We start from the raw sequence: 12,123 nt of genomic DNA, 5'->3' as shown, positions 1-12,123 counted from the left end.
TTTCTGAAGAAGGGTCTAGGCCCGAAACGTCAGCTTTCCTGCTCCTCTGATGCTGCTTGGCCTGCTGTGTTCATCCAGCTCTACACCTTGTTATCCCCTCCTCCTCCAGTGAGTTGTTTAATTGTTTCATGTATTGTATCTGAACCGCTGCTTCTTAATAAACTACATTAAAATTACTTACAAATAGTCAACTGTCTTTCTTGGGTGTCTATAGCCCTCAAATCCAAAATCCTCATTCATAAGGACAATGAATGAACAGAAAAATGCATATCAGAACTTATATCTGTGAAGCAGAGGGTGATACAGCTACTGTTCCGTTAATTAATTGGCAATTTCATGGTTCTGTATTCGATAATTATTGAAACACACAAAAACAGCATTTACCTTCGTAGCTGATTACTCCCCAACCATGAGCTCCATTATATCTGCTCAGTCTTTGATATTCCTCTTCAGTAGCATGTTTATCCCACTGCAGGAGTGGCACTGTTCCCAAAAAAACATCTTTAAACTCAGGTATTTTTGCAATTCGTGCCCTCAAGTTTTCAGGGCATTCCTAAAATTGGAAAGACAATTCAGTATTAAGGCAAAGCAAGCAATTTCATACTTCAATGTAGAACATCTGTCCTGCAGCGTTATAGAGTCATACAGCACTGAAAGAGACCCTTTGATCCAACTTCTCTGTGCCGACCAGACATCCCAAACTGATTTAGTCCCATTTGCCAGCATTTGGCCCATATCCCTCTAAGTCCTTCCTATTCATGTACCCATCCAGATGCCTTTTAAATGTTATTGTACCGGCCTCCACCACTTCCTCTGGCAGCTTGTTCGATCAAAATAATTCTCACTTCCACCAGCCAAAAGCTCTGAGATTTTCAGTGGCTACATTTTGCTTTTCCTGGGGCTATCGTTTGGTTTTCAGGGGTTCTTCAAATTCTTATCAATTCCTTTGTTAAGTTATTTAGTCATATTATCATCTGCATTTATGCTAATACATGGGGCACGTTTATTCTCAGAAACAGAATTGAAAGAATTCAATAAGATCCTCAATTATCATCACTTCTCTCAAATTTAAAGCTATAACACATAACAAAGGTTTTACTTTCAAGGCACTACAATATTTAAATTGGCAGGAGATAACCAGCATAACAAATGCTTCTTTAAAAATTAACTGACGCACGTGCACACTCAGAAACACACTTTCCACAGACTGGGGTAGACACAGCGAAATAGTTGCATGTTTATTTTTAACAAGAGTCACTGCACCTCAACTAATTCACACCATGAGAGACACTTTGAGATGTAATAACTCAAGTCTCTTTATTCATTCAAGGGATGAGGGTGTTGCTGGCGAGGCAGCATTTATTGCGCATCCCTAGAATCACAGAATCAGAATCCCTACAGTGTGGAAACAGGCCCTTCGGCCCAACAAGTCCACACCAACCCTTTGAGCATCCCACCCAGACCCATCCCCCCATAACCCACCTAATCTACAGACCCCTAGACACTACAGGCAATTTAGCTTAGCCAATCCACCTAACCTGCAAATCTTCAGACTGTGGGAGGAAACCGGAGCACCCGAAGGAAACCCACGCAGACACAGGGAGAATGTCTGTGTGGAGTTTGCACACAGACTCCCGAGGGTGGAACTGAACCTGGGTCCCTGGCGCTGTGAGGCAGCAGTGCTAACCACTGAGCCACCATGCCACCCTAATGTAACTGTTTATGAAATAAAACTGACCAAAAATTTATCTAATTGACTGTGTTCGTTGCAATGGTGATGTCCACACAGTATTCTGGATAACCCAGGATGGAGATCAGGAAAATATGTGGCTGTAAGAGCTGCTCCTTTCAGGTATTTTCAGTGTTGGAGCTGATTTCTTTGAATTTTAGAAGCAGTAATTACTGTTTTATAAGCTGTTGCATTGTTTTGGAACTTTGGAAAAGAAAGAGATCTAAACAACAGCACTTCAAAAAAAGGAGCAAGAGAGGCAACATTTAAAAGGCATCTGGACAGGTACATGAATAGGATAGGCTTAGAGGGATATGGGCCAAATTCTGGCAAATGGGACTGGTCGGCATGGATGAGTTGGACCGAAGGGTGTGTTTATCCATGGTGTACAGCTCTATGACTCTACAAGTATTCCTTTGTTGGGAGGTTTAAAAGTGCTCTTCTCCCGCTCACCTTTTGCAACCTTTTTCCTTAAATAAATGCAGAAAATCTGGGAGAGATAAGTAGGTAAAAAAAATAGAGAATGGAGGTCAGCAATGAAAGCAGGGAATCTTTTTTGAGAGATAAGCATTCCTGAATAAACATCACTAAACAAAATTACCTACTGTGGAGGTTTGCTGTGCACAAATCAGCTTTCACATTTACAAATTGTGACTACATTTCGAAATGACTTCATTGGCTGTAAAGTGCTTTGGGAAAATCCAGAGATTGCGCAAGGTGCTATAGAAATAGAGTGACAGCCTGGAAATAGACCCTATGGCTCAACTCATCCATGCAGGCCAGGGTTCCCACAGTGAACAAGCCCCGTTTGCCTGCATTTAGCCTATATCTCTCTAAATCTTTCCTATTCATGTCCAAATGCCTTTTTAAATGTCGTAATTATACACGCCTCTACCACGTTCTCTGGCAACTCGTTCCGCAAGCCCAAACATGGTTTGTCTTACCAAAATGCAACATCTTGCATTTATCAGAATGAAAAACTCAATCTGCCATTCCTCAGCTCACTGGCCCAGTTGATCAAGATCCCACTGTATTCTTAGAATACCTTCTTCACTGTCCACTACACACTAATTCTGGTATCAGCTGCAAACTTACTAACCATGCCTCCAATATTCACATCCAAATCACTTATATAAAATGATAAACAACAGTGGACCCAACACTGATCCTTACGGCACACCGCTGGTCACAGGCCTCCTGTCTGAACAGCAACTCTCCGTCTCCTACTGTCAAGCCAATTTTGTATCCAGTTGGCTAGCTCTCCCTGAATCCCAGGTGATCTAACCTTACTAACCAGACTACATGCAGAAACTTGTCAAAGGGCTTTCTAAAGTCCACATGGATAACATCTACCTCTGTGTCTTCATCTATCTTCTTGGTCACCTCTTTAAGAACTTAATCGTGTGAGAGACACGACTTCCCACACCCTAAGCCATGCTGACTATCCCTAATCAGGCCTCGCCTTTCCAAATACATGTAAATCCTGTCCCTCAAAATCCCTCCCAACAACTTACCTACCACCGAGGTCAGGCTCACCCGCAGCTCCCTGGCTTTTCCTCACCAACTTTCCTAAATAATGGCACTACATTAGCCACCTTCCAGTCTTCTGGCACCTCACCTTGACGATACAAATATCTCTGCTGGGGGGCCTGCAATTTCTTCCCTAGCTTCCTACAATGCCCCAAACGCAAGTCAGCCTTTTTGTTTCACCATCAAATCACAGCAGATTCACAGCCGATAAACACCAACAGAGAACTTCCCCTGCTGGTATACGTTTACAAGGTACAAGCAGAGAAATTAATTGAGCTTATAAAGTGGACGACTCTTTCCCTTAACAGGTACACTTGCTGCAGTGTGGATATAAGCATTAAAATGGCATTTTGCACCAGACTCCGATTCTGGCAAGAGTTAAAGTGATCCAATAAAATATTTTATTGAATGTATACAGTCCCGTTCTAATATTAGAAAGCTCTACTTCATATTAAAAAAAAATCTGAAACTATTCCCACAGAAACAGCAGTCAAGGCTGTTGTGAAATTAAAATTGGAGTTCAATAAATATTTGTTCATAAGTATATTAAAAGGTAACATAGTTAAAATATGGATCAGCCAGCTGAACAAAGAGATCTTGGAGTACAAGTTCATAGATCCTTGAAAGTTGAGTCACAGGTAGATAGGGTAGTGAAGGTGGTGTTTGGTATGCTTGCCTTTATTGGTCAGTGCATTGCGTATAGGAGTTGGGAGGTCATGTTGCAGCTGGACAACACATTGCATGCAGTTTTTCAGAAGTGGCCAAACCAGTTCTGGTCTCCCTACCATGGAAAGGATGTTGTGAAACTTGAAAGGGTTCAGAAAAGATTTACAAAGATGTTGCCAGGGTTGGAGGGTTTGAGCTATAGGGAGAGGCTGAGTTAGGCTGGGGCTATTTTCCCTGGAGCGTCAGAGGCTGAGGGGTGACCTCAGAGGTTTATAAATTATGAGGGGCATGGATAAATAGGCAAGGACTTTTTCCCGGGGCAGGGGAGTCCAAAACTAAAGAGTATAGGTTTAAGATGCGAGGGGAAGATATAAAAGGGACCTAAGGGACAACTTTTTCACACAGAGTGTGGTGCGTGTATGGAATGAGTTGCTAGAGGGCATTGAAGGAGTAAGTAAAGAGGTTAACTTACTGAAGGAGTAAGTAAAGAGATTAACAACACAACAAATTCCATAACAACTCTGATAAGGAAGTGGACCTTTAGACTGAACTTTACACAATCAGGATGAAACATCCACTGAAACAACAAATCCCGCGCGTGAAAGCAATAGCAGCACTAACCATCACCCGCTTTGCAAGACGCCTGGAACAGATTAAAGAACTGTGTACATGACTTGAGGGGGAGGTTGGCACGTGACAGCAAATGTATATAACCTTTGAAATCATCTGTAATAGCCGAGAAGTTTTGGTGAGGCCCCTGCTTCTCCCAAAAGCTTTTGTTAATAAAGCTGTGTCTGACTCACTACAGAATTGTACTTGGTAATATTTTACCTACAACAAATGGGCATAGTTGGCAGGATTCTATGGTCTGGGCAGCGTGGCCACAGCCTGGATACCGAACACAAAGTTAAGTGAGTTGGACCACAGTATTCAATAATCTGTTGAGTGTGAATGTGAGACTGTCTGTCGTTTGAGTTGAGCAAAAACGGACAAGGAGGTGCCCGTCTCTAACACGCAGCCTTAGACCGGTTGTTAAAAGAGGGGAAATCCCCCACGCGAAGGTCAGGACCCTGAAGTGGGTGTAGAGACTGGAGAAGAGGTACCCGGGACGTGATACTCAAACGTAACGAGAGAGTGTAATGTTGTAAGACCACCGAGAGAGAATTGAAATAAGCGGGATACGGGGACTTGATCACTCCCACAATAGCTGTTGCCGGACTCTGATAGGAATGACCCCGAGTGAGATGCCGCCGGTGGGAAAACACAAATGGGACGTGGCCGGTGGGTTAAATGCAGTCGAGAGATTGGGGGAGATCGTGAGTATAAGCCTATCATTTATCATGGCGGGGAAGGAAGATCAATGGAGACCCCCGGGGTCTCTCATTAATCAATATATGACAGACAGACATTCACTCATTAAACAGATGAAAAAGTGGGGGGGGGATGGGATCCGTCCCAGGCCCTAGAACAACAGCAAGATTGGCTCTTAAGACAGAAGAAAAATAGGACTAAGAAAACCGCAGTCCTTTGAGTACATCAATTGGCCGGCCTTATAGGGCAGACATCAGAGTCCACGAGGAGGTGGACGGAGGGAAAAAGGATCCTAGAATCACAAATTAGGGAACTAGAAAAAAGGAACCAGTTCTTAGCAGAGGGTCAGCAGGGACCCTTGCCCCCATACCATCCCAGGGAAGGGCCCACTGCCCCAGAGGAGAGTCTGAGTGAGGAAGTTAACCTCGCCCCGGTAACCCGGGGTGGGACCCTGGCAGCCCCAACCGCTAGATATCAGCCCTTCACACCAGGAGAAAGACAACAGATATTGGCATCCCTGGGAAAGTTACAACCTAGAAGCGCCAATGCTAAATTCTGGGCCGAATTAGACACTATTTGGGTGGGGCACCAATTACACCTACGAGATATACACCAACTTGTCCGAGCAGCTTGCCCGCAAGATAAATGGCGGTTAATGGGGGATGGTTCTGGTCAGGCTGACACCGCAGCCCAAGCTAAACACGATTACCGAGGTGGACGGTGGACTCATACCGTAGAATTAACAGGCGAAAGAGAGGCACAAAAAGAACCCTTTAACAGTTTTAAGGCCAAAGTCCAACGGGTCCTGGGAAATGCCCCCACCAATTGGTCCAAAATCACAAACACAAAACAACAGATGGGAGAAGGGACATCTGAATACGGGGAATGATTGTTCAAGGTATATCAGGAATGTTCAGGGATGCCAGATACAAACCGTACTGATAGGGCATTTATACAGGCATTCAAAGATGGGTTATCACCCGCTCACCAGGCAATCCTGAAGACGGGGGTAATTGCCACCAGAGATTATGACGAGTTGGTAGAATGGGCATCTGGAATTAAAGAAGGGATGGGAGAAAGACCCCCCATTCGAATAAAACAAGAAAACTTAGGTGCCGTGCCAAAGATAAAACCGAAATCCACTTGCCACAACTGTGGCAAGAAGGAGCACTTTGCCAGGGAATGTAGAGCCCCAAAACAGAACAAAGGGAGATCTGGAAGCACTTGCCAACATTGCGGCAAGAAGGGCCACTCTGGAGGGCACCTGTTGGGAAAAACACGGTAAACCAACAACCGCAACGTCTCAAAGGGAGACAGACTGACATCCTGCAGCCCCCACGGGCACGGGTAATAAGGAAGGTAGGATTTACGTGTCTGCACTAGCAGGGGGCAGACAATGTGGGATGCTCGTGGACACGGGAGCCTCCATATCCATCACTGACCTACCCCTGCCCACAACTAACAAAATGATCTATGTAAAGGGCATTAGCGGGCAAAAAAACCCCTGCATACTCAAGCGAAACCACTTTGGTGGAAATTAATAATTTGTATATACCAACGCGATTTTATGTGTGTAAAAATAATGAAGGAACTATCATGGGAAACGATTTGATGAAAGAGTATGAGGTACTAATAGATTGCGGGAAAGGCAAATTAATTTGGCCCCGTCCCAATGGGAGAAAGGAGAAAATGGGAGCCTATGCAAGCTATTTGGAAATTGTCCAAGCCGCATCTGCGATAGGACGTGATTGGCAATTGGAGCGCAATGGGTTTGGCGCCATTTGCACCTCCGTCCCAGGGGTATGGGCAGAAACTAAACTAGATACCGGGCTAATTAAAATTGACCCCATAGTAGTAGAAGGCCTGGAACATAAACCACACCGACAGTACCCCATCAAACTGGAGGCTAGGAGGGCAGTTGTGGAAATCGTTGAAGGGCTAGTGGGAAGGGGAATTCTCCGAGAAACCACGAGTACCACCAACTCCCCCACCTGGCCAGTGAGTAAACCTGATGGAAGCTACCGACTCACAATTGATTACACAGCTCTGAATAAGGTCACACCGAAGTTGCACCCCATCGTGGCTAGCCCGTCCACAATCTTGAACGGGCTCTTCCCGGCCCACAAAATCTTTACTGTACTGGACATTGCCAATGGATTCTGGTCTATCCCACTCCATCGTGACTCCCAAGATAAGTTTGCATTTACCGTTGGGGACAAGCAGTACATATGGACCTGACTCCCCCAGGGATTCCATAACAGCCCGGCCATCTTTCACCAGGCAATGAGCGATATACTCAGGGAAATCGAACTGCCCCACGGCAGCACAATACTCCAATATGTAGATGACATCTTACTGGCCTCGGAGTCCAAACCTGGCCACCAAGAGGCACTACACCTAGTCCTGAAACATTTGGAGGGCAAGGGTCTTAAAGCAAGTCTGAAGAAAGCCCAGATAGGGAAAACTAAGGTCCTATACCTGGGACATCTGATCTCCCAAGGCACAAAAGAAATGCCTGTAGATAGGAAAACCGCTATACAACAAATGCCACGACCAGTGACAGTCGGTGGTGTGAGGAAAATTTTGGGCTTGTTTAATTGCTGCAGGAATTTTATCCCTGAGTTTGCCAAATTGGTAGAACCAATACAACGACTGGTAAAAGGGGGGAAACCAGCCATGGACCCCGTGGATTGGGGGCCTGAACAAGGTGAAACTTATACAAAACTAAAAACGGAATTAATGTCAGCCCCAGGACTGGGACTACCTGACGCTAGTGAAGACTTCCACATTTATTGTAATAATGAGGGAGGATTCTACTCAGCAATGGTGACCCAGGTCCATGGAGACAAACAACGACCCATTGGGTACTACTCTACTGCAGAGGGACCCGTGGTGAACGGTTTACCCAGGTGTATAGCCACCTTAGATTGTGCTGCATGGGCCGTGAGGGTTAGTGAGCCAATAGTAATGACAGGGAATATTATTTTACATACCAAACACACCCTGGTAGAAATGTTAAATACGGGGAAATTACGGTCCATCTCTAACATGAGAAGGGCAAAGTGGGAAGCGGTCCTCCTGCCACCTACCAAATCTATAGCCATTTTGCGGGACACCCGGGAGAACCCAGCGGAAGGCATATTAGGAGATGGTGAGCCACATGAATGTGGGAATGTAGACGATGAGGTAAAAGAAAGGAGGATAAAAGACGTGCCCCTGAAGGCACCAGACGAAATCCTGTTTGTGGATGGCTCTCAGAAATATGTACATGGGTCGCCACGAACAGGATGGGCGGTAGTTAACGCGGACCTACGAGTAGTCCGAGTGGGGGGATAGAAGGCGGCCTATCAGCCCAGGTAGCAAAGCTAGTTGTCCTGACCCAGGCCTTCATGGAGGCAGCGGGGAGAAGGGTTAATATTTACACTGACAGTAGATATGTGTTTGGAATTGTACATGATTACATGACTGTTTGAGGAAGAAGGGGATTTGTTACCACGGGAGGCACCCCGATTAAACATGGACAAATAATAGAGACCTTACTCGAGGCCAGCGAGCTCTCATTGGAGGCTGCGGTGCTGAAGGTCAAGGCCCACCAGAGGGAGCCAGACAAACAAAATCCCGAGTGGCACATTTTTAAGGGGAACCAGGCTGCTGATAAAGCAGCTCAGTCAGCCCTGGAGACAGAGGATAACCAACCCTTATCAGCCACATTTGCTGAGGATGGCCCCACCATTAGTATTACCCAGCTACACGCAGACACCCCGGAGGTAGAACGCGCCAGGTGGAAGGTACAAGGGGCCGCACCGGACGGAAAGGGTGTCTGGAGATTGAACGACAAGGTCATGCCCCCCTCCCCCCCCAACCCCCGAGTGTGTCCAACACACCCTCATGCAATTACACCATGGTGTGTCCCACGTGGGGTGAGACGCCATGATTACCAGTATTGGAAAAGAATGTTGGTGGAAAGGCATGGGCAGGGACATAGCGCGATACTGTCACCGTTGTGTGACGTGTGCCCAGCACAACCCGGGCAGGCCCGTCAAGATCAGAATGGGACACCAGCCACGCCCGAAGGGGCCCTGGGAACATATACAGATAGATTTTACGGGACCACTTCCCCAATCCCATGGGAAGACATATTGCCTGGTAATTATTGACCAATTTACCATATGGGTGGAGGCGTATCCGACTCGGAATTGCTCAGCTAACACAGTAGCTAGGATCCTGGCTGAAGAAGTCATCCCCAGGTGGGGGGTGCCGCTCCAGATTGACTCTGACCAGGGGACCCATTTCACTGGAAGAGTGGTAAAAACCATATGCCAGCTGATGGGCATCAAACAGAAATTCGACATACCCTACCATCCCCAAAGCTCGGGCATGGTGGAGCGTATGAACAGAACCCTTAGAACTTCCCTGGCGAAAGCTATGCAAGACTCTGGTAAATGATGGACAGAGGTCCTGCCTGCAATACTGATGAGACTAAGGGCTACCACGAGCCGCACAACTGGATTAACCCCATACGAATTGATGACCGGCAGAGCAATGCAACTGCCCGTGTCTATCATAACTGGGGGTTCCGACGTCGGCCCACTCCAAGATAGAATACGACGCTATGTGCTGGAACTGAGCGCCCAGTTGAAGGCGTTGCTCAAAACTGTGAGGGATAGACAGGAAGGACAAGATGAACAGAGGGAATTCGAGGATTGTCCCGAGGTCCGATCGGCAGGTAGCAAGATTATGGTAAAAACCCTACTCAGAAAACCTGGGCTCGCCCCCAAATGGAATGGCCCCTATGAAGTTATCAGGGGAGACACTTGCACTTGCATAGATATGCAAGGGAAGGGCGTCTGAAAACACTGGTCCCAACTTAAAGAATATGCGGACACCAATTGAGATCCTAAATGATATGTTTGATTCACAAAATGACCCTCTACTAGACCTCCAAGCAAGCTGATCGGGAGCGCAGGAAGTCGCGCACGGGCGGTATAGCCTTTGGAATATTGTTAACAGAGTGATAAGATACAGTCTCGCCATCTGAGTTTAAACATGTTTAAGATGATGTATGTGGTCACGGTGTTCTGTATAGTCATGGTTGCAGGGGTGTCGGGATTAGAGGATAACTTGTTCTACAAGACCCACATACATCTACACGGTAATCGGACCGTGTGCTACCCACCTGCCCAGTCAGTCAAGGCGTTGTTTGCAGCCACCCCTGGCTGGACCCCCTTTGACCTATACACAGCAGATACGTTAGACGTACCCTGTGTGGGCCAAACCGGTACGTACCGACAAAGGTATACAAGGGAGATGTGTAGAGCTGAAACTCAAATAGGATACAGTCCCCCAATTGTGCAGGAACGCGGGGAAAGAATGGCACAACATGTTCATACCCGCTAAGTTATCCGCTTTGCTTCTCAGGACAGGGATGGTGGTGCGCATACGCTCTAGTCTCCAAGAATGCCTCCTGTGTGCAGACGCAGTGCTCCCGCCAGCATTGCCAAGTGAACAAAGGCCTGTTTACGTGCACTTGTAATGAGCGAAGAGGTCTAAACGTAACTGCAGGTAGACAGTTTATTTGTGGACAGTGCAACGGGACCCATGTTAGTTCAGCCGCATGGACGTATCCATTTGATACATACCAACTGGTGGGGTCAGGCGGAAACTCCAGCCAGCCAGGGAACTGGTGGTACAAGCAGTTCATGCAGAAAAATAATTAGGAGGTCAAATGCTATCAAGCCAAGAAAGGCTTTGTGTTCCTCCTCAATGGGACCTTCACAACCGGCACACCAACCCTCCCAGTCCTCTTTGCAGTAGGGACAATAGGACCGCTTACCGTCCCGTGCCCCCAGAGAGGACACACCCGTAGGAAGATAGTGACCCGAGCCATTAGCGAGAAATTCTGTGCAGACCAGACGGACCCGGTAACACTGGGGTCCTCACTCGGCTACGGGTTCCTCGGGGCCCTGTCTCTGGGGGGAGCAGGGGGAGTCATTAGTGCCAAAAATAGGAACTACCTTGTCTGTGGACTGACCAAACTGGGAAATAGCACGGCAAGGGGGTTGGATGCTATAAACCGAGAGCTTGCCGAGTTAAGACTCTATGCACAGCAGACCCGGTATGCCATCGATTACCAGTTAGCCCAGCAGGGCGGAGTGGGCACGATAGTAGGGGACAAGTGTATAACACATGTTACGGATGAATCCTATAACGTTACCCAAGCCATTAGTGATACAAGAAAGCAGCTTGATGACTTCAGGCAAGGCCCCAAGAAAGGGGACGGTTGGCTTCAATGGTTCCTAGGTGGATCTTGGGGGACATACCTGCTGCATGCTTTGATTATACTGATTATAATCATTATTGCTTGCTGTGTTGTTATGGCTGTCTTTAATTCGTGCTGTAAAATCTTAACTGCAAGAATTATGCCAGGTGCAAGTGTGCACACCGACAAGACTGTTGAGCGCCCCTTGATGGGTGACACGGAGACACTCGAAAAATGGCTGTAAGTGGTCTAGAGGCCATAAGTCCTCATGACTCTGACCACATTGGGGGACTAAAGGAGTAAGTAAAGAGATTAACAACACAACAAATTCCATAACAACTCTGATAAGGAAGTGGACCTTTAGACTGAACTTTACACAATCAGGATGAAACATCCGCTGAAACAACAAATCCCGCGCGTGAAAGCAATAGCAGCACTAACCATCACCCACTTTGCAAGACACCTGGAACAGATTAAAGAACTGTGTACATGACTTGAGGGGGAGGTTGGCACGTGACAGCAAATGTATATAACCTTTGAAATTGTCTGTAATAGCCAAGAAGTTTTGGTGAGGCCCCTGCTTCTCCCAAAAGCTTTTGTTAATAAAGCTGTGTCTGACTCACTACAG

At 46.7% G+C, this 12,123-nt stretch overlaps 1 protein-coding gene across 7 annotated transcripts in view; it reads right to left on the bottom strand.

The window, feature by feature from the left end:
- Positions 1-12,123, bottom strand: part of st6galnac (ST6 (alpha-N-acetyl-neuraminyl-2,3-beta-galactosyl-1,3)-N-acetylgalactosaminide alpha-2,6-sialyltransferase) — a 108,604-nt gene that overhangs the window by 28,828 nt on the left and 67,653 nt on the right. For all 7 annotated transcript variants that reach the window (XM_048610886.1, XM_048610888.1, XM_048610891.1 and 4 more), the window contains one exon: positions 385-553. In XM_048610886.1, the coding sequence (XP_048466843.1) occupies positions 385-553 (169 nt within the window). The remainder of the gene's footprint in view (positions 1-384; positions 554-12,123) is intronic.

This window comes from Rhincodon typus, chromosome 23, assembly GCF_021869965.1.
Source record: "Rhincodon typus isolate 14 chromosome 23, sRhiTyp1.1, whole genome shotgun sequence".
Classification (NCBI taxonomy): domain Eukaryota; kingdom Metazoa; phylum Chordata; class Chondrichthyes; order Orectolobiformes; family Rhincodontidae; genus Rhincodon; species Rhincodon typus.
Note: the sequence above shows the minus strand (reverse complement) of the source record. Positions and strands in the feature narration are given on the sequence as shown.